The 23,971-nt window shown below is 43.6% G+C and overlaps 1 protein-coding gene across 14 annotated transcripts in view; it reads left to right on the forward strand.

The window, feature by feature from the left end:
- The window catches only part of MARCHF7 (membrane associated ring-CH-type finger 7), a 138,878-nt gene that overhangs the window by 69,489 nt on the left and 45,418 nt on the right, over window positions 1-23,971 (forward strand). For all 14 annotated transcript variants that reach the window (XM_078782266.1, XM_078782275.1, XM_078782268.1 and 11 more), the window contains 2 exons: window positions 5,798-6,017; window positions 22,953-23,105. In XM_078782266.1, coding sequence (XP_078638392.1) covers window positions 5,798-6,017; window positions 22,953-23,105 — 373 coding nt within the window. The remainder of the gene's footprint in view (window positions 1-5,797; window positions 6,018-22,952; window positions 23,106-23,971) is intronic.

Genomic DNA, 23,971 nt, shown 5'->3' on the forward strand with positions numbered 1-23,971 from the left:
TATTTAGACATGACAATGACCAAGTGATTTGGCTGTGAAGGGTATTTTTGATTTATTGATTAATTAATTAATCGATTAATTGTTTAATTATTCGATGAATGACTTAATTAATTTTGTTAAAGTTGCAGATTCGGATGAAATGGTGGTGGTTTATGTGTTATATTAGCCAATTGATTAATTATTTAATTTTTTATGATTATTATTTATTTATTTTCCTCATTTATCATTTATGTATTTTCTTTCTCATCTGGCCAATATCTCAGGCACCTTTTGAGCAAGGAAGCTGATATTTGGACATGACAATGACCAAGTGATTTGTCTGTAAAGGGTATTTTTGATTTATTGATTAATCAATTAATCGATTAATTACTTATATATTTCCTTTCTCTTCTGGGCATTATCTCAGGCACCTTTTGAACTCGGAAGCTGATATTTGGACATGCCAATGACCAAGTGATTTGGTGGTAAACGCTATTCATGATTTATTGATTAATCAATTAATCAATTAATTATTTAATTGTTCGATTCATGACTACATTTTTTTTTTTTTTAAGTTACAGATTCTGATGAAATTATGGTGGTTTGTGTTCTATTAGCCAATTGATTTTAAAAATTTTTTTTTAATGATTATTCTTTATTTATTTTCATTATTAATCATTTATTTATTTTCTTTCTCATCTGAGCAATATCTCAGGCACCTTTTGAGCTATGAAGCTGATATTTGGACATGACAATGACCAAGTGATTTGGCTGCAAATGGTATTTTTGATTTATTGATTAATCAATTAATCGATTAATTATTTATTTATTGATAAATTAATTATTTAATTTTTTTATTAATGACTTAAATTTCTAAAAGTTACATCTTCGGATGAAGCACTAGTGGTTTAGTTATGCTATGAGCCAATTCATTAAGAAAATATTTTATGACAATCTTTTATTGATTTTAATTATGCAATTAATCAATTATTGTGCCCCGCTCCCTCCAAATAAACTCTATGAGCTGCACAGCAGTATTGCCGGGGTGCCTCTGGCCGCACTGGAGGATATTTAATTATTTGGCATGGGGGCGATGTACTTTGAATGTATGTGTACTTGTTTTTATTTTTTTTATTTTTTTTGGGGGGGTTTCCCCTCCCCTCCCCCAGGGTATTTGCCTGGATAAAAGCAAGCCCTAATCTTTTGCAAAAACGATATGAATGGAATCGTAGCCTTTGGTAAAGCTGAAAATGTCACTCACGATGGATAACATGGCCATCAACAAAGTTCGTGTTCCTCATCTACTTAAAGACCTCTCTGATGCTCTTTCATTTTTGCATGCGACTCTACAATGACAGGCACACAACAGCTGCATCACTCTGCTGGGCTGGAATTGATGAAATGCTGGTTTGATTATATAGAAAATCTTTATTCAACCATGGCATATCTAAAAGCCCCCACCCTGTTCTTCCATAAGGATTGCCAAATGAGTCCACCTGTCTATTGCCATAGTAAGCCACTGGAAGAAGTTGTTTCTTGAACTTTGAGGCCTCACTAGCCGCCATGATCTTTCATTGTTCAACCACATAGCAAAGCAGTCCTCTAAAGGCAGCTGCTGCAGACTAGGCATTTTCGGTACTATCGTCCCCTTGGAAAATAAAATGACCTGCAGCCTACAAGGTTGTTGGCTGTAGCACAATGGAGTGCTGTTCACCCCTATTGGCTGGTGTTCCAGCATCATATATGTCACTCCTGGATTCTGTGGAATGTATAGCTCTCAGGGTTCCTTGCTCCATGATTAGGCTGAAGCACAAGGCGTATGGCTCTCAACCACCAGGTCGGTGGCCTTTCTGTTCTTCCAGCCTCTTCTCCAGTCTTGCTCCCTCTAATTTATCAGCTCTTCAACCTTCACCAGCTCCCCTCCACTGCACCCCACACACACATTTTTTCTGTACCCCACTCCTGGTTAAGACTCCAAAATCCAGGCGTGCACACCTCAACTCTTTAGTTCATTTTTTCGGTCCTGACCAGGTGTCAGCCCAGCTCGGAGTAGTTCCTGTCAGTCTGTCCTTTCATCCTTCCATCTGTGCATCTGTGCATCTGCCCACAGCCACTAATAAACTGAATAGATGCATTTCTTTCATATTTGGCACATATGCATTAACATATCTTGAACATGAGGCATGTCAAATGATCTTGTGGACACAGCCAAATTTCGTGGAGCACCCAATTTTCTTTCTGAAATTTGGTGCTTTTTGCCCCCGCCACAAAAGGTGAAAGGAGGTTATGTTTTCACCTGTCTGTTTGTCTTTGTCTGTGAACAAGATATCTCAAAAAGTTGTGGACAGATTTGGACGAAATTTGGCGGTGAGGTAGTGTATGTGGCAAAGACGAAATTATTAGATTTTGGTGAAGATCCGGATTCGGATCTGGCTATGAGAATTTTTAAATGATTCTTCACCATTTGGAGATGGGGCCAAAAACGATACATAGCAGGATATCTCAAAAAGTTATGGACGGATTTGGACGAAACTTTGTAGACCGGTGGGGTATCTGACGAGGACAATTCAATTCGATTCGATTTTGGTGAAGATCTGAATATGGATTCAGATATGAGAATTATTTAATTTCTAAGTGATTCTTCACCTTTGGGAGATAGGGCCAAAAACGATATTATATAGCAGGATATCTCAAGAAGCTGTGGACGGGTTTGGACAAAACTTGATAGAGAGGTTGTGTGTGTGACAAGGAAGAATGGATTCAATTTTGGTGAAGATCTGTATCTAATACAATACTTTGTGATTCTTCCCCATTGAGAGATGGGGCCAAAAACGATATATAGCAGGATGTCTTAAAAAGTTATGGACGAGTTTCTACAAAACTAGATGCATAACTTGGTTAGGTGACCAGAACAAGCTGATTAGATTTTGGTTCAGGTCTGGATCCAGATACGACCTATCAGTGAGATACAAAACGTAAACTGTTCACCTGATGGAGGTATGCTCTCTACTTAGTGCTGTTCTTGTTAAAATATATTTTTATGGGAGAGAATAGTACAAGATTGTATATGCTTGGGGAACCATTATTTATATGCATTTCTGCTGTTTTGGGCAGGTATTTGGAATTTGTTCAGGGTCCGGCGGTAGCTCTCCTACTCTTCGTTAAGAACACAATGACCTCTTTAATTCCACCAACGAATACTGGCAGATGAGGCAGCCGTTTAATGTCCATCTGAGGGATGGCGCATTTCGACGAATCACCCTGCCTATGAAACACCGGAATGGTAGTTTACAGCTGGGTCAGGAATCAAACCCAGGCTAGACAGCTTAGAGGCGAGTGTGCATATGTCTCGGCCATTCTGTGAGCCCAATCTCCACGACCCACACAACTTTGAATTTTTTTTTTTAATACACTTTACCATCACCGCTACAAACATATCACCTTAAATTCTTTTTGTTTTTGTTTACCCATTACAATTTCAACTTGCAGACCATGTAAAATGTATTTGTATACAGTTTACTATCTCTACTACCTAAATACCACATTTTAGGGGGAGGTGGGGTTGGGGGGGTTCATCAGTAACTTATTTGTAGTCAAGATGCAAGGTTTATTTCTCCTACTGGATTATCTCATGACTTGCATGTATTGGCCCTTTTCCAAAGCAATTTTATCTCTGGTTATTAGGTTAATCGCTTTGTGCCCACCTTGTTTGCTGGTCTACTATATGAGGGTGGTGCACCAACCTGACCAATGCTTGCAAGCCCAATCTCCAATCCATGTCAGGAGTACCATGTCTTGACTGTAGCACTGTCTCGAGATAAAGTATGGCTTCTGCACAGTAGGTGAAGCTTACAGCATTGAGAACATTACCTGCATGTAATAGGATGATATTGCAAGAGGGATATGAAAATAGGCAAATGTTGTTCTTCTCTGGTCCTGTCGTCGGTGATAGTGGTGTGATGCAGGCACTTGTATTGTTTGGATATTGGCATTGTGAATTTTAATATGCTATTGTAGCGGTTACCTTATTCGCATGTCGCGGTTAACTTATTCGCATGTCGCGGTTAACTTATTCGCATGTGACGGTTACCTTATGTTTGGTCATAATCCACGTGCACGGGCCTGTGGGGCCTTTGGTTTGTTGGACGTGACGCACGCGCGGTTGTCGGAGCCATGCCCTCCGAAGAGGGTTGTGGCTTTATAAAAGCTGTATCACTTCCGTTCGCGGCAGAGAGTGCTGGAGATTTCTGTACGAATAAACGAGCTTCGAACCCTACGAAATGGTCTCGTCTTCTCGCCTTCCGAGACTCCTAAACTGGTGACCCCGGCTGCCCCCGAACGGATTCGGGGGCTGCAAACGAACACGGCAAGCGTGCCCTGACCAGGGAAGCCACCTAAACTGGTGACCCTGGCTTCTCCCGAACGGATGCGGGCGCGGTTTCGAACGCAGTTTCGATCGAACTGCCGGAGTTTCGGAAACGACGAGCGGCCATGTGGTTCGCGCACCGCGCTCGGCTCCTCCTCTACGACCAGAGGGGCGAGCCTGCTCCAGGACCCTCCAAAGGAACGCAGTTACGAGATGTGGGTGGCACTGCTGCTCATCTCTTGCGTGCGCACTGACGTTGGCGGCACGGCTGCTTCGTTACCTTCGCGCGCGCTGCTGCTCATGTCTTGCGCGCGCACTGACGTTGGCGGCACGGCTGCTTCGTTACCTTCGCGCGCACTGCTGCTCGTCACCTTCGCGCAACTACACACTACAACTACAACTCGCGCACGCTCTACAACTACAGCTACAGCTCGCGTGTAGAAAGCTGCAACTCGCGCAACTACTTCCTCGGGAGGCCTGCGTAGAACCTCGGCAGCCTACCCTCGGCCCGGCTCTGTTCCACCCTCGGCCCGGCTCTGTTCCACCCTCGGCCCGGCTCTGTTCCACCCGCGGCTCGGCTCCACCCGCGGCCCGGCTCTGTTCCACCCGCGGCCCGGCTCTGTTCCACCCGCGGCCCGGCTCTGTTCCACCCGCGGCTCGGTTCGATTTCACCAGCAACCTCGGGAGGCCCGCGAGGAACCTCGGCACCCTCCCCCGAGGACTTAACCAGCCTCTCGGTCGGCTCAACCCCACGGCAGCATTTTTTTGTGCGTACCGAGGCCGAGCACTGCTCGAGCCTTCTCGGCACTGCCGAGCGCGCCTGCGAACTACGTACATGCCCGTGGAGTGCATTCTGGGGGGGCGCATGTAGCGGTTAACTTATTCGCATGTCGCGGTTAACTTATTCGCATGTGACGGTTACCTTATGTTTGGTCATAATCCACGTGCACGGGCTTGTGGGGCCTTTGGTTTGTTGGACGTGACGCACGCGCGGTTGTCGGAGCCACGCCCTCCGAAGAGGGTTGTGGCTTTCTAAAAGCTGTATCACTTCCGTTCGCGGCAGAGATTGCTGGAGATTTCTGTACGAATAAACGAGCTTCGAACCCTACGAAATGGTCTCGTCTTCTCGCCTTCCGCGACTCCTAAACTATACTATATTTACATCAAGCAATCATAGTTTGATGCTGGATTGCAGCTAGAAAAAAAATCCAATACTTTTCTTTGCAGGATTTAAGTGATCTTTCTGAATGTAGCCAACTTGTATGATCAACTTCCTGAAAAAGTATCCAGAAATCCTTGGAGATCTAATTGCATGCACATTACAGGAAAGCTGGAGCATTAATACAGTTCTAATATTGATTGGAATAAAAACTCAAATGACTTCTGCCAAAAAGATTTGCACATCTAGCTTGCCGACACTGGTAAGTGGTTACATTATGCTTATTTTTGCAGTTTTCATCGATGAACTCCACGAGAGCACATGATTCCAACCGAGGAGTTTCTTCACCGGGATTAGAGGGAGCAACAGCAGGCAGGGAGCTTTCGCCTGTTTCAGAAGAGGCTTCCAAAAGGCCAAAGCTTGGCTCGTCTTCATTGGGTGCATCCAGTGGTATCCCTGACAATGCCCGTGGCCATCCTTCTGCTACTACCACTGCGTCCATCCGTGACATGGGTACATGCAATATCTTCAATTTTAATTTTAAATTAAATTTTGAGATGTTTTCCATGAGTTTGGGGGTTGAATCATGTCCCTGTAGCTCAATGATATTTTACTTTTCCTTGTTTTTTATTTATATTAAAATACAATTGTTGAAAACAAAATAATGAATCCTAAACATTATGCTTTGTTCTGTGACCATATTCTAGTGGACATGTTGCTGTCTCGGTGATGTATTTAGTATTTTTCGTTGGATGGTGACACTATATTGATGGTCTAGGGTCTTACCACTACAAGTAGGTGGGCTGGGGCCCTAAGGCGGGACCCAAATGTTGGAGGTTCCTAAAGGTTCTCTCCTGCATTCTCAGCCATTTCTGACTATAAAATGACTCCAATGATGAATTTTACTTTTACTGCTACTTTTAAAAAAAGATTGCAAAAGTTGATGGCATTCCAGAAACTGCAGTTTTTTGCTGATTTGTAAATTTATAGTCTGCCTACATTTATATTTTGCCTTTGAATTTGACATAGAAGCTTTTGTGTTTGACTGTACATATTTTGTTTGCACTTGTTGGAATCCCTATAGTAAAGAACTCATAAATGAAATGGGGTTTTATTACTCCATGTGTGAGGTGAATAGTGGGGTTGAGCAATTAATTCACCCTCTGTCAGTCTGCCTGACAGACAATGTATGATGAAGGAACTACTTGATTTCAATTTAACATATACTTTGAACACGAGATCGCTAATCGGAACGTGAACCTGCAATTTATAACAGTACTTTGGCTCTGAATTTTGCAAATGCTACGGAATCTTGTCCCAAGCGCGCATGCATTGAGGGGTCTGGTAGTTGTTTTAGTCTGCCTGTCTGGCAGTCAAACAAGATTGAAAATGATTCCAAACATGAAACGTACTGTTTTAGGAATGTCCTAAAGGACACAGTCACTAACAACTCGTTTAACATGCAAAGTAAGGTGGTGTAAAAGACTGTGCATTTGTGGTGGTGAACTTTCAAAAAAGATTTTTTGAATTGTATACTTTAACACTTGTAACCTGTAGAAACCTGTAGAAACCTGTAGAACACTGTAGAACACTAGAACACTGATCGCCACCTTGGCACTTCCAATAACCTTCAGTTTAGCAGCACGTGGACAAAATATTACAGCAATTTATGACATTTAGACCAAACAAAATTGCTCCTCGTGCCCTCAGCATTTGGGAGGGGAGAGGAGTGTGGGAAGCATTCAGATTGAGATTCGGCCAAAATAATGACTCGTAGGAAATGTAGATCATGCTCTGAAACGCAAAGCAAGTGTTATAAAGAGCCATCCCATCTACTTGTTCTCGATTGCACGGGGTGAGGTATTCTTTGAACTTGCTAGTTACCTTTGATCTGGATGTTCTCGCCAAAGTTTTTCTGTCTGTGTTTGCATGTGAGCAGGATTTCTCAAAGTTATGGGCATATTCAGACAAAACTTGGTGGACAGGCTGGGTGTGTGACAAGGGCGAATTGATTTGATTTTGGTGAAGATCCGGATCATATAATTTTTAATGTGCTGGTTCAGCATTGAGAGATGGGGCAAAGGATGATATATATATGGAGCATGATATCTCAAAAAGTTGTGGACGGTTTTGGACAAAAGGTGGTGGATGAGTTGGCAAGATGAACAAGCCGATTAGATTTTTAAGGTCCGGATGCAGATTCGGCCTCCATCAGTGGGATAAAAAACGTAAAATGTTCAGCCTGGCAGAGGTATGCTCTCTACTGAGTACCATTCTAATTGCTTTTGTTATGATTAAATGACTTTGCTTTCCATTACTCCTCATATACATTATTTCTTAGCTAGCTTTGGTTTTATACTTCAGTTTAGTCAACCCGCGCGCCCGAACAGTGCAGCACACTGCAGGTTCCGAACGGTCTAAAAGCACGCTGGTCATACAACAAAACAACAGGCATTTTCAGGCCATTTTCCCTGCTAGAGCGGGGGTTTGCTTTGCGGTCCCCATGACTATCTTCTCCATTTTGCCCTATTGGCATAAAGCTGGTTAAAGTTATAAAGTCATTTTTTTAAAAGCTGGTTAAGTCATAAAGCTGCTATTTTGCTGGTCATAAAGAAAAATATTTAACCATAATTATGCATACTCAAATAAAGCGCTGTAAATCTAGCAGGCAGATGGACACACTCACCCATGGGAGGAATTGCTTATTAAATAAGGCAAGACGGGGTGAAAAAACAAACAGAACAAATCCTCGGGACAATAGCACTGAAACCTTGGAGTATCTTATGTAAACTAGATATCTACAATCATAAATTGATCACCAAGAGTAAGCCTTCCCCCGACTGGGGTATACTTACCCTTGGCCTGTGACTCGATGACGGGCATATTTTCTTTGAATCACCATATGACCTTGACCGTCAACATTTAGGGATAGAGTGTAAATTAACATACGGATGCACACATGGGCGGACGCTTCTCCTTTTACCAATAGATGCAAAAATCCTGTGTAATCTATCTTGGAGCCTCGGAAATAAACAAAAAAACAAACATATATGTATATATATATATATATATGTATATGTATATATATATATATTTGTAATGGTGCTCACCACCCAAACAACCCCCTCTCCCACCTAGAATCCCAATATATTAAGAGTAGCGACATGGCGTGTCCTGAATTTTCTGGTCACGTGGGTCATGGGCACCGTTTTATCCATCGATAGCTCGTCATTGTTTTTAAAATGACAGGATATTGTGCCATTGGATGCACAAATCGATCAGAGAAGTGTTTGAAAATGTATAGATTCCCTGCAGATGCCAGAAGATAGAGAGTTTGAGAAAACAAGGTTAGTCATTTGAGATATAAACCGACTTTGGAGTCGTTTCTGTGCCAGGTAAGTTGTAGACCCGTGTGTGTACATTTGCGTGGTGCTGTAATTATATTGCCATTGGCAGTTCATAGGTATAACTCTTAAACATTAAACAGACAAAAATTCTCATGGAAAGATGGATTGATAATTTGACATATCAAGAACATCCCATCAAAGTTGCTTATAAGCAAACAAGTCACTTGAGTGGCTAACACAAGTTTATTTATTTATTTTTTCAAATTTGTCTCAGTGTTGCAGTTAACATTGGTTAACAACATGTTGGGTTCCATGACATGGCAAATGAGACTTCATGGGAATATAAAAGGATAAAGGATTTCATGCACATGCATGTTTTCTGTGGCATAGTACTCGAGTTAAAACAAATGATTTGGAAAAAAATAACTCGTTCACTTGTGACTCATCTTCATTTTAATGTGGCCCTCTTTTATTCCTTCTTTGCTCTTTCTAATTTGGTCTTTCCGTTTCATTGCAAGGAAGAACCTTCCCAACCCATATCTTAAGGGGTTGTCTGGATGACCGAAAAAGGTACACACACTCGTCTCTTAGCTGTTTAGTCTGGGTTCGAATCCCAACCCAGCTACAAACTGTCATCCCAGTGTTTCACAGGCAGGGCGATTCATCAGTGTATCCCGTCTACCGGCGTAAGTTGGTGAATGTTAAAGATCCCTCGGTGTCCTTTGCCAAGATAAGTGAGTTATTACCGGCATCCTGGTCAAATTCGAAATTCCTGCCCTGACTAACTGCTTGGAAGGCAATGGCAAACCACCCAGTGTCATCCTTTTCAAGCAGCCAAGAACCTGCTTTCAGGTAGAGCACTCGATCGATCTTCTCAAGCTCTCCTTTTTTTTTCTTTCTTTTTTCCCCCCACTTACAATTGTTATCTTTTCTCATTCTCTCCTCTTGATGGTGTGCGCATCTGGTGTGGAATAGTGTCCATCCATTTCTCTTTCACTTTCCTCTTACACTTTTCAAATTCCTGCATTCTGTCACTACCTGTGTGTTTCTTCTCCTCACAGGCTCTGTACACCTTGAATTAGGCACTCATCAGTGTGAACCCCTACTCACGCATTACACTTAATTTCGTCACGGTTTGTGTGATATGTTTTTAGGTAAAATAAATCCTGTCTGGTTCAATGTTTATTCTAATGTATTTGAACAACAACAACACAACATGCATTTTAAGGCCATTTTCCCTGCTAGAGCGGGGGTTAGCCATTCTAATGTATTGCCAGCTAGAGCGGGGCCATTCTAATGTATTGGAAGAAGGAAAATAAAACTAAGTAATATAATCTCCCTTTTTGGTGCAGAGAAATCTTGTATGGCTTGATTTATTTGAAAAGAAACAGCTTGATTAGAAAATGGACACATTAGCCTTCACGCACAATGGGCGCAGGTTTGGTGCACCACGCTCGAGGGATACAAAATGGCTTCTAATTGTAAGTTGTCGCTATTGTTTGTATATAGGGACGCTACTACTACCAACCCTCCCATCCCTCCATTGTCTTCCCCCCTTCCCCTCCCCCCCCCCCTAGCCACCCACTTTCAAACATGATTAACAGTAAATATTATCATTTTTAACTTTATCTGCATTGACAAGCTTCAGATATGACCTCATTGGTGTTGATAAGCATCTAAACCAGCTATGGAGTCTCCCTGAATGTTTGTGATGACGGCATCAGCCTTCCGATTGCAGACCACATTTCATAAATCGCCACGCCTGCCATTTTCACAAGGGATGATAAGGGAGGTCAAGTAAAATGTGCTTATCCACAGGACTTGCAGGGGCCACATTCTCAGGAGTTTTTGCACTACGGGGCTGCAAGATATCAACTTTAAATATTTTTTGTTGTGCATATGCACAACATATTTGTTGATTTGTAATATTCAGTTCCAGAAAGAGGATAATAAGCTTGTTACATATACGTCAGGTGGGTCGACGACAACCGTTGACTACCTGATGGTGCGTAGGCAAGATAGGGGGCACCTCCGGGACACAAAGGTGATCCCGGGGGAGGAGGCTGTTTCACAGCACCACTTGGTTGTCTGCGACATAAGGTAGAAAGGTGCGAGGAGAGCTCGGCAGGTGAAGTACCAACCGAGAATGAAGGTGTGGAGGTTGAAAGAGGTGACAGTGAGGGAGGCATTAAAAGAGAGTGAGTATGGCAGAGGATGATGTGGTTGAGCTTGAAAGTGGTTGGATGTCAATGAAAGATAGTCTGTTGGGAGCCGTTGGTGAGGTATGTGGATTGACAAAAGGACCACCGAGGCACTCGGAAACATGGTGGTGGGATGATGAAGTTGGAAAGAGGATTGACGAGAAGAGGAAGAAGTTCAAGGAGTGGCAGAAGGTGAAGGGTACAGGGGCAGAAAAGGAACAGCATGAAAGTTATAAGGCAGCCAAGAAGGCTGCAAAGAAAGAGGCAGCAAAGGCGCAGGAGGCATGCAGGAAAATGTTCGGAGAACGCTTGGATTTGGAAGAGGGTCAGAGAGCGGTATTCAGGATTGCAAAGCAGATAGCGAAAGAGAGGTGTGATGTGATGGGGGTGAGTTGCTTGAAGGATGAAGTGGGACAAATCGTTGTGGACCCAGATGGAATTAAAGGAAGATGGAAGAGATATATAGAAATACTGTTGAATGCAGAGAATGAATGGGATGGCAACATAGAGAGTAACCCAGTTTTAGGACCGGCAGAGAAGATAACCAAGAAGGAAGTTGAGGAAGCGATAAAAGCAATGAAGAGTAGAAAAGCAGGAGGGCCGACGGGAGTTGTGGGAGATATGTTGAAGGCAGCGGGAAATTGGGGTGTTGAAGAGAATGACAGAGATCTGCAATCTGGTGTTGAAAGAAGGCTGCATTCCAGTGGATTGGGAACTGAGTACCCTTGTCCCTCCATACAAGGGGAAAGGTGACCCCCTGGACTGTGGCTCGTATCGAGCGATAAAGTTATTAGAGCATGGAATGAAGGTATTGGAAAGGGTGTTGGAGAGGAGGATAAGGAAGAAAGTGAAGATTGACGAAATGCAGTTTGGATTTATGCCAGGAAGAGGAACGGCAGACGCGCTTTTTATTGTGAGGCAGTTGCAGGAGAAGTACATGGAGAAGAGGAAGAAGTTGTTTCTTGGGTTTGTTGATCTGGAGAAAGCATTCGATCGGGTTCCACGTGAAGTAGTGACATGGGCATTGAGGAAGTTAGGAGTGGAGGAATGGTTGATCAGAGTAGTGATGGCAATGTACAAAAGAGCTGTATGTACACAGCTGTAAGGACGAAGGACGGGAACAGTGGTGAGTTTGAGGTGAAGGTGGGAGTGCATCAGGGGTCGGTACTAAGTCAACTACTATTTGTAGCTGTGATGGAGGTACTGGCTCGGGATGTAAAGGAGGTTTTACTGTGGGAGTTGTTGTATGCAGATGATCTGGTGTTGATTGCAGAAAGTATGGATGGACTGAAGGAGAAGATGAACAAGTGGAAGGAATGTATGGAGACGAAAGGTCTGAAGGTGAACATCGGAAAAACAAATGTGATGGCAAGTGGTAAAGCATGTGGTGAGGTGGAAAGAACTGGGAAGTGGCCATGTGCTATGTGCAGGAAGGGTGTCGGAGTGAACTCGATTCAATTCAATGTACAATGTGCGCTGAGTGGGTTCATCAAAAATGTAGTGGTTTGAGAGGGTCATTAACCAGTGTGGCAGCTACATTCAAGTGTAAGGTGTGCACAGAGGGAGCTGCAGATGGAGGAAATGTTGAGTTGGATCTTGGAGACGGCGTGAAGCTGGAAGGTGTGAAAACATTTTGTTACCTAGGAGACATGCTGAATGGAGAAGGTGGATCAGACTCGGCAACGGTTGCAAGAGTGAGATGTGCATGGAAGAAGTTTCGGGAACTGAGTGGCATGCTGATGAGGGGAGTGTCGTCGAAGTTGAAGGGAAAGGTGTATGCTGCATGTGTGAGAAGTGTTATGATTTATGGGAGCGAGACATGGGTAATGAACGTAGAGCAGCAACGAAGGCTGGAAAGGGTGGAAATGTGAATGGTTCGGTGGATGTGTGGAGTATCGTTGAGAGAGAGAGAGGAAGACAAATGATGAATTGCGAAAGATGATGGGAATAGAGCCTGTGATTGATGCTGTGAAGAGGAACAGGTTGAGATGGTTTGGTCATGTGTTGAGGAAGGATGAAAGTGACTGGCTGAGAAGAGTGATGGAAATGAATGTGGAAGGAAGTAGAGGATGGGGAAGACCGAGAAAGACTTGGCTAAAGATGGTGGAAGAAGAAATGCGGGCAAGGGGGTTAACAAGGAGAGATGCAGAAAATAGGGCAAAATGGAGAAGATTGTCATGGGGACCGCAAGGCTAACCCCTGCTCTTGCAGGGAAAATGGCCTTAAAATGCATGCTTGTTGTTGTTGTTGTATATGCACACCTTTCTTTCAGGTACCTTTCCAAGTATGTTTGGGTTCTTTTTGAAGCGTTCAAGCCTTGAGACATTTTATGTTACTATCCTTATCTGACATACACTATATATTCGGTCACCCTGATGAACATTGGTGGATTGATTTGGGCTTCTGTGCATGTGCGCTGCCAAGCATTGTGTGGTGGATTACGTCATTTATACAGTCGTGTATTAAGCATATAGTACATTGTGTACATGACGATTTGATGCAATGCGGATAAATATCGGCATAACACGAGTTGGTTGGCATGCGTACTTTGTGTTTATTCAGATAATAATCTGGATTCAGATTCAGAATTCAGATTCAGCTCGCTGGTGTGAGCACAGCGGGACTTTTTATGACAGGTGGTTGTTAATTATGCTCAAGTTTTGTAGCCTATTAAAAGTATCACCAGTGCAATTTATGTTAATCCCCAATTCCCACTAGTTTAATTTTTAGGGTTAAACACATTTCTAATTATCTGTTGCTTGGAGAAAGCTAGTTCTCATTTGATCATAAATGAGATGTCCGACTGAAAGTAGCTATTTCACAGCGGGCAAGTAAATGTTTTAGCTACAAGCTAGGACTTTTTATTTTAAGCAATAGCAGTTGGAATGCATTTCATGAAGGTGTATTGCCTGTTTTCTGTAGCATTTTGCATTCGGATCATTTCCGTCATGCTGGGAAGCCAGGTAAATTGCCTTGTCCACGCATAAAAAAATTTGTGATGCAAACATTTTTTTAATTTTTTTTACTCTGTCTGATTTTACTATGTTTCTGGAGCTCTTTGTGCTGGACTTTCATGATCCTTCATGACTGTCCTTTTTAATCAGTGATTGTCAAACGCAAAAACATTTTTTGCAAACTTTAATTTGCATAATTCATTTCTTTGATATGTGCTTATGCATTTGAAATCGTTATTGCACATATTGTAGATTGTGTGTGAGATTGTATAACCTGTCAACTATAATGTGTGCATACAGTATAACACGTCACACATTGTATACAATATACAGTAAAATGTCACTTATGTGTGTGTGTATAATCTACAGTAAAATGTCAAATGTGTGTGTATAATATACAGTAAAATATACAGTATAACATGTCACATATGTGTATACAATGTACAGTAAAATATGCCAGGTACAATGTGTGTGCTTGTAATATACAGTAAAATATATCACGTATAATGTGTGTATGATATACAGTAAAATATGTCAGGTATTATATGTGTGTGTATGATATACAGTAAAATATGCCAGGTACAATGTGTGTGTATATAATATACAGTAAAATATGTCACGTATAATGTGTGTATCTCTATATAATTCCAGCAATCTCTGTGTGTGTGTGTGTGTGTGTGTGTGTGTGTGTGTGTGTGTGTGTGTGTGTGTGTGTGTGTGTGTGTGTGTGTGTGTGTGTGTGTGTGTGTGTGTGTGTGTGTGTGTGTGTGTCTGTCTGTCTGTCTGTCTGTCTGTCTGTCTGTCTGTCTGCGACCGCTGTTTCTCGACAACTACCGGTCCGATATACTTGAAACTTGCCAGGTATATTGCTGGGGACCCGAGGATGTGCCTTTTCAAGGTTTGAAATTAATCGGACAAGTGGTTCCCAAGGTATGGTCACCGTACTCACAAGCCGTTCGCTTTGGCTTTGCGAATGGACCAAACCATTTCATGTAAATAGAGGGGGGGGTTCTGTGGTCGTTACTGCCACGTGGTTTCAAAGTTTTTTTTTTGTTGTTGTTGTTTGCACGCATGTTTTTTTGCACGCACGTACGGGCAAGCACGTACGGGCAAGCACGTACATGCGGGCACACCCTAGTATAATATAATATACACTAAAATATTGTCCTGTTCCTGGCGATAAAAATCTCCCCAAGGAACGGATAACCAATAGCGAGCTTTTAACCCCGAGGCGACTGATCAAATGTGGACTTTTATATAATGTATTTAAATATATAATGTATTTTTTATATAATTTATTCTCCAATGGCTTGATCTCTGACCATCAATTTGGTTTCAGACCTGGTCACTCTACTCTGGACATGCTGCTTCTGCTTTCTCAACAATGGATGGAGGTCCTCAACGCCAAACAGGAAATTAGAGCTGTCTCCCTTGACATTTCACGTGCCTTCGATACGGTCTGGCACCCCGCTCTGCTCACCAAACTCTCCTCCTTTGGTATCCATGGAAATCTCCACGCATGGCTGGCGGACGTCCTCTCTGGTCGTAGTCAACATGTGGCCCTGAATGGGTTTCTCTCATCTCCTCTTCCTGTTCAGGCTGGAGTTCCCCAAGGCAGTGTTCTGGGCCCTGTGCTTTTTCTGGTCTTCATCAATGATCTCTCTGACTCTTGAAAATCCTCTCTATCTCTTTGCTGACGACTCTACTCTCTGTCGCTCCATTCCTCATCCCTCAGATCGGCAGTCTGCAGCCTCCTCACTCTCTGCAGACCTGGACAAAATCACAGACTGGGCAAACAAGTGGAACATGTCTTTCAATCCTGACAAATCTCACACTCTTACTATGTCTCTCCAAAAAGACCGACTGGAAAACCCTCCCATCTGCTTTCTCAACAATCCTCTCCAAGAAGTTCTGTCGCTCAAGCTTTTGGGTCTCACTATCTGCCATGATCATTCTTGGGGAAAACCACATTTCCAAGCTGGCCTCCAAAGCCAGTCGCCGACTGGGCATCCTCCGTCGTGCAAAGTACTTCCTTGGCACACCTGAGCTCCTCACCACATACAAGGCTTTCATCCACAGCTCAATGGAATGCTGTTCCCTCCCTCTGGGCCGGTGCTCCTGCCTCACACCTAGCTCGGCTTCACGCTGTTGAAACCAAAGCTTTCAGAATCATTGGAATCTCCTGCGATGAAGCTAACTCTGAGGGCATTTCACTCACTCACCGCAGGCAGGTTGGTGGTCTTTCTGTCTTCTACCGACTCCTCTCCGGCCTTGCTCCCCCAGCGCTCTCTGTGCTCTGTCCCCGTAATATTCCTACAGGTTGCACAAGATCTGCCTGTAACGCTCTTATGGTTAAACTGCCAAAATCTCGGCTCTCTGCTCACCTTCACTCTTTCATTCCCCTTTTCTCCCAGCTCTGGAACAAACTCCCCCACTCCCTTCAATCCCACTCCTCCCTCCAGGTGTTTAAAACAGCTGTTCACCACCATCTCTTATCTTCCCCCATCCAAAACCTTAATCTTTTCTACCCCCACTAATTCACCCGAAATACACTTTTTTGAAATTCCAACTTCTTTCCTGGAAGTCCTTGCAGTGTCCATATGTTTTATACCTCTCCCACCCTCCCCCCCAGGCCCTCTCCCTCCCACAGTTCTCTTGATGTCCCTGCTCTCAAATGGTGTTTGTATCCTTCCCCCTCTCTCCCCATATTGTCCACCGCTCCCCTTATTTTTTGTTTTATGTATCGGTTTGACTTTCAGTGTGATTAATGTTAGCTCTTTCACGAGCCTTCATCTTGTATACAAAAAAACCAAAAAAAAAACCAGCTCAATGGGGTTTAGGTCTGGAGACTGTGCTGGCCATTCCATGATTTGAAGCCTACCGTCTTGTTCTTTTCCTCGAAGGTAGATTTGACAGCCTGGAGGTGTGTTTAAGGTCATTATCTTGCTGTAGGATGAACCCCTGACCAACTAGGCGTATACCAGAGGGTATTGCATCGCGCTGCAAAATGCTGTGGTAGCCCTTTTGGTTCAGGGTGCCAGTCACTCTGTGCAAGTCTCCGACTCTGGATCCAGCAAAAGAGCCCCAGACCGTCACGCTTCCTCCTCCATGTTTGACAGTTGGTGTCACACACTGAGGAACCATCCTTTTGCCTCCTCGACGGCATACAAAAACCCTGCGTGATGAATCAAAGATTTCAAATTTTGATTCATCGGTCCATAAGACCTTCTTCCAGTCTTCAGTAGTCCACTGGCGGTGCTTCATGGCCCAGGCAAGCCTCTTTTTTCTTATTTTGCCATCTTAGCAATGGCTTTCTTACTGCCACTCGACCTGTCAAACCTGCAGCTCGAAGTCTTCTCTTCATAGTTGAAACTGAGACTTGCTTACTTCAACCAGTGTTAAGCTTGGAGCCTGGCTGACTGACTCCAGGCTGACAACAACCCTGGTGTTGGGCTAGCGGCTAGGGTGCCGGCTTAGGATCCTAGGATCCTGGGTTCGAATCCCGGTCGATCGCTGAATTACCGCCAGGGGGGTTGACTCAGCCTGTCATCCTTCCGAGGTCGGCTAATTGAGTACCAGTTCACTGGTAATTCCCTGTTTGTCGTTAAAGGCGGCAAAAAGGGTTGGCGTCAGGAAGGGCATCCGGCCGTAAAACATTGCTTCAAAAAGGGGACCAAAAAACAACAACAACCATGGTTCCCGAAAAAGGCCAACCCCCGCTTTGCGGGGAAAAATGGCCTCTAAAGGTGGTTTTTTAACCAGTGTTAAGCTGTGCTTGAAGCTGTTGTCCTGTGAGCCGCCTATCACGCAAGCTGTTGACTCTCAGAAACTTGTCTTCTGATTCTCTTGTCGCTTTGGGTCTGCCAGACCTCTTCCTGTCGTTTCCTCCAATTTCCAATATACTACTTCCTGCAGTGCAATATTGTCCAAATAATGCATCAGAGGGTGTTATAACAGTCGGTTCCAATACTGCTTTTATACAGACGGGGTTTTTAATCAGCAGAGGTTGGGACACCTGTAGGAATCGTTTGCATCAACTTTCAAGGCTTAATTTACTTACATTGCTGCAGAACAGCTGTAAGTTGTTAACCCATTACTTGTTCCCTGAAGAAGGCCTTTTTTTTCTTTTTTACAATATAACTCCCATTCACATTATTTTCCTGTTTTTGCTGACCTAAACTTTTTTTAACCTCAAGCAGTTTACTGCTTACCTTTGTACCATTTCAGGTTATTCACTGGACATTAAACTGCGTACATTTCAATAAAAACTGGAAAAATTGAGGTGTTCTAAAACTTTTGACCGGTAGTGTATACTCATGTATTGTCTTTTTTTTTTTTTTTTTTTTTTTTGGATACAAGATCGAGGCTCGTGAAAGAGCTAACATTAATCACACAAAAAGACAAACCGACACACAAAACACAAAAAACAAGGGGAGCGGCAGACAAGATGGGGAGAGAGGGGGAAGGACACAAAAGATAGGGGGAAGAGGGGGAAGGACACAAACACAACATTTGAGAGCAGGGACATCGGGAGGACTTGGGGGGAGGTGGGAGAGGATTAAAACGTATGAACACTGCAAGGACTCTGGGGTGAATTACCGGGGGTAGAAAAGATCAAGGTTTTCGATGGGGGAAGATAAGAGATGGTGGTGAACAGCTGTTTTAAAGACCTGGAGGGAGGAGTGGGATTGAAGGGAGTGGGGGAGTTTGTTCCAGAGGCGGGAGAAAAGGGGAATGAAAGAGTGAAGGTGAGCAGAGAGCCTAGACTTTGGCAGTTTAACCATAAGAGGGTTGCAGGCAGATCTTGTGTGACCTGAAGGAATATTGGGGGGACAGAGCACAGAGAGAGCTGGGGGAGCAAGGCTGGAGAGGAGTCGGTAGAAGACAGAAAGACCACCAACCTGCCTGCGGTGAGTGAGTGAAAGGCCCTCGGTGTTGACTACATCGCAGGAGATTCCAATGATTCTGAAGGCTTTGGCCTCAACAGCGTGAAGCCGGGCAAGTTGTGAGGCAGGAGCACCAGCCCAGAGGGGGGAACAGTATTCCATTGAGCTGCGGATGAAAGCCTTGTATGTGGTGAGGAGCTCAGGTGTGCCAAGGAAGGACTTCGCACGACGGAGGATGCCCACTCGGCGACTGGCTTTGGAGGCCAGCTTGGAAATGTGGTTTTCCCAAGAAAGATCATGGCAGATAGTGAGACCCAAAAGCTTGAGCGACAGAACTTCTTGGAGAGGATTGTTGAGAAAGTAGATGGGAGGGTTGTCCAGTCGGTCCTTTTGGAGAGACATTGTAAGAGTGTGAGATTTGTCAGGATTGAAAGACATGTTCCAATTGTTTGACCAGTCTGTGATTTTGTCCAGGTCTGCAGAGAGTGAGGAGGCTGCAGACTGCCGATCTGAGGGATGAGGAATGGAGCGACAGAGAGTAGAGTCGTCAGCAAAGAGATAGAGAGGATTTTCAAGAGAGAGAGTCAGAGAGATCATTGATGAAGACCAGAAAAAGCACAGGGCCCAGAACACTACCTTGGGGAACTCCAGCCTGAACAGGAAGAGGAGATGAGAGAAACCCATTCAGGGCCACACGTTGACTACGACCAGAGAGGAAGTCCGCCAGCCATGCGTGGAGATTTCCATGGATACCAAAGGAGGAGAGTTTGGTGAGCAGAGCAGGGTGCCAGACCGTATCGAAGGCACGTGAAATGTCAAGGGAGACAGCTCTAATTTCCTGTTTGGCGTTGAGGACCTCCATCCATTGTTGAGAAAGCAGAAGCAGCATGTCCAGAGTAGAGTGACCAGGTCTGAAACCAAATTGATGATCAGAGATCAAGCCATTGGAGAAGAGGAAAGATTTAATATCTGAAGCAATGATGGATTCCATGACTTTGCTGATAATTGGGAGAAGGCTGATTGGTCTGTAGTTGCTGGGATCTGTTTTTGCACCTTTTTTGTGCAAAGCGGTGATGTTGGCTGATTTCCAAGCAGATGGCAGATGACCTTGAGCAAAAGAGAGGGTGAAGAGAACAGAAAGAGGGAGTGAAAGAGCAGAATAACATGATTTTAGGACCCGTGGGCTGATGCCATCAGGACCAGTTGCAGAATCAGAGTCGAGGGTTGACAGAAACTTTTCCACCTTGTCAGGAGGAAAGGACACAGAGTCCAGGAGCAGCTGGGTACGACTGGGTACGGTGGGTACAGAGAGGGATGGGTTTGGGACACAAGATTTAGAGGCAAACACAGAGTTGAGGCATTCAGCTTTTTCACGTGCAGAGTCAGCCGTTTGAGGTGAGGGAGGGGATGGAGGGGGAACAAACACCAGAAACAGATTTGACCAGACGCCACCAGGATTTGGAAGAGGGAGACAGATAAGAGAGTTCGGTCTTGAGAATGGTGAGATATTGTTTCCTGGCTCTCCTGAGGGTGGACACACACTTGTTTCGGGCTTTGTGAAAGGAAATGAGATTTCCTTCCGTTGGATTTGCTTTCCAGGAGACGAAAGCAAGTTGTTTCAGGGCAACAGCCTCACCACAAGATTCCGTGTACCATGGACGGGAGGAAGGGTATGACACCTGAAGACGAGATGGTATAAATCTGTGCATGAGAGAGAGCAATTTACTTTGAAAGAATTCCCAGGATGAGTTGATGTCAGAGGCGGTAGAGATGGGAGACCAGTCCAGATGATTGATGGCTGCTTGAAGACCGTGCCAGTTGGCCTGAGTGAAATGCCAGACTCGTCGACGCTGAGGAGGCTCTCTGAGAATGGTCAGAGAGATGTCCACTTTGACAAGCACATGATCAGATGAGCCGATTGGAGCAGAAGAAGAGCAGCAGACATTTTCAGGGAAGTTTGTCATAACCAAATCCAGAAGAGAAGATGCTCCGTTGACTGAGATCTGGGTCGGGAAATTGACAGATTGTGTCAGTCCCAGTGAGTCGCAGAAGTCCTTTGCTGAAGAGCCATGGCTGGTGAGAGAGGTACCCACACCCAGCCAACTGGCATGGTGACAATTGAAATCACCACATATGAGGAAGAGAGAGTTGGGATGGGTAGATAGAAGTTTGTGCCAAGTTTGAACAAAATCTATCCATGCATGTCCAGAAATGGTTGGGGATACGTTTAAGTAACAAAATGTCTGCAAGTCGGCTATCCTGGATCTCATCTTAAAAAAAAAAAAAGGTGTGCATATGTAACCCATCATTCAATGTCTGCGTGCCAAGTTTGAACAAGATCAGCAAATGCATATCTGAGAAATGGTTGAAGACATGTTCAATATCGTTTTTTGTTTTTTTTACAACTAAAATGGCTGCCAGTCTTTGATCAGATCACAAAATAAAGTGAGGTGCACGTGTATGCCTTGCACTGTGGTTGACAAGTTCGAACAAAATCGGTCCATGCATATTCAAGTAATGGTTGGGGACATTTTTAAGTAACAAAATGGCTGCCAGTCGGCCATCTTTGATTTCATCATGAAACAAAATGATTTGCATATGTATACCCTCGTGTGATTTCTTTGTGCCAAGTATGAACAAAATTGATCCATCCATCTCCAAGATATGGTTACACACACACACACACACACACACACACACACACACACACACACACACACACACACACACACACACACACACACACACACACACACACACACACACACGACCCAATCCATACGCCCCCGTTTCGGACAGAGTCCAACGGGCTAATATCGTTCAGTTTTATTTTGCAACCAAGCCCTTCAGCACCCTACATCATAAATGGTGACTTTTTAGCAAGAGTCGTGGAAGGATTTTAGTTACGCTATATTTTCAAAATATACTAGGCTTGCCTCCTGTCAATTTGCTAATGAGTATTATGAAAAGACAGCATGTTTCCCTTCACAAATGTGTTGCATGTCTGTCTGTGCCTCAATGAAAATTGAAAATTAAGTGAAACGCGTGAAAAAAAAAGAAAAGAAGATATTTATAACACGTTGCTGCTGTCACTGTGGCAGTGGCTGTGGTGATTGTTTATGTGCTATTATATATTTTCTCTGCATGCGAAGTGAAAAACGGTTAAGTAATTGGTTCACAGTGTCTTTCTGTCTCCATAAGTCTATCATCGAGGAACTACTTTCGTTATATTGAATGTTATATTTGGAACATGAACCTGCAGTTTAGGAGTACGTTGGCTCTGAAATTGGCAAATTGTACGGAATGTCATCCTGATCGTGCATGCGCACAGAAGAGTATGGTCATTGGATGCTTCTCCTTTTGGTAAAATAATGTGTGGCACTGTGGCTGCTGTTTTTTTTATTTTTTAGACAGTGGGTGGGGTTTAACTTCTCTGCATTGGCTCTGCCCTTGCTGTTAACACATTCATCGAGTCATCTATATATTAAAGCAGCAGCAGTTTTGTGTCTGTCACACTACGTCGTTGCGTCTATGATGTCATTACGATGTACGAAGGCTGACTCCACCGACCACCATTTTAATTTGTATGTCGTACAGGCCAAACGTCGTCGAATCTGTCATATGTCGCAATCTGCATGCTCTACCTTTACGTTTTTCATTCAGTGTGAAACACAAACAAACCGATTTTTAAAATGACCATCAAATATCGAAAGCGTAGGTGTTATGGCTCTTCAAATGACAGCACGTATAGGCCAATAATACTGAACTAGCTAACGTTCATTCTTAAAGTGGTGTATTATTTCAGAACCCACTGTTATCTCCTATGGCCAAGAAGGACTTTTATCGTTTTAGATAATAAATCGTACCACAATGACGTATTAATACTATACTAATTGCCCTATACACTGCCCAAACAAAGGGAGGGTTTTCCGTGGAACTCTGTTATACGGGTCCCTGCTAGTGCTGATAAATTATTTGAAAGTAAAGGTGAATTGCATACATTGCTCCTGCTCAATGGAAGGCAAGGTTTGCCAACCATTTGCCCCCTCTTTCTGTTCAGGTTCTTCCATGCACAGAATAAACCGCGGATTACCCAGTAATGTGCGCCTGACTGGGACTTCTCAACTGTGGAACAGAGATGTTGATGTGTCTGATTGGGAAGTGGGAGAGTTGAGTGGTGGTCAGCGTGATGTATGGAGACCTCAGGACTTTGGTGAGTTCAATGAAATGTCCAGCCACCACTTCAAACTGCCTAGTTAGAAACAGGAATTTCTCAGTTGACTTTGCTATGTAAGTCCTACTCAGTTGTTGATTTATATAAGATGCAATGAGTTTGGTTGTCCACGATTGTATAAATATAATTCCTCCTTTGGTCATGCAGCAAGATATAGCCCCACCTGTTATGATTGACGTTGCAGCTTCATACCTATTCTATGATAAATTATCTAAATTGGTCAGGAGAATGCATCAAGTAGGTGAAAGATATCTGGTGCCAGCGCTCAAAATACATGGGGGTGACTCATACCCATTTCTTCCATAATCTCCTGTGGAAAAAATCATGGGGGTGAAAAAAAAAAAAAAACGTTTTTAAAATCGTCCCGTCAGTAACCACTGATATAAAGATAGCAGGAGACACTTGATCTTGTTCTCTTTCTCGTTTTCTCCTTTGCAGTTCCATTTGTTAAATGATAAACTTTGATTCATCTTCATCAACGATTGTTCAATCATTGGTATTCATGGGCACCACCCCATGAATAGCAATGTCGATACAGAAGGAAAAAAAACCCCACTTGTCGATACAGAAGATATTAGGACAAAGAATGTGAATCTGTTTTGAGAAATTGAGTGCAATACCTTCTTAATTGGGCATGAATAATGAGCTTGGGGCTGTCTTGGTTGCATTTTATGTCGAGTTCAGGACTATTTTCTGTTTATTTTGGAGCTGCTATATACTTCTACGTGCAGTTGTAATGTCGTATGTTGACTGATAATGGCACAGAACAATGAGTGGCACATGTCAGGTGTTGACATGACGTTGTGGGTACCGGTGGTGTATTTTAATGGTGTTGTGTGGCTCTT

Source organism: Myxine glutinosa, chromosome 7 (genome assembly GCF_964187855.1).
Source record: "Myxine glutinosa chromosome 7, kmMyxGlut1.1, whole genome shotgun sequence".
Lineage (NCBI taxonomy): Eukaryota > Metazoa > Chordata > Myxini > Myxiniformes > Myxinidae > Myxine > Myxine glutinosa.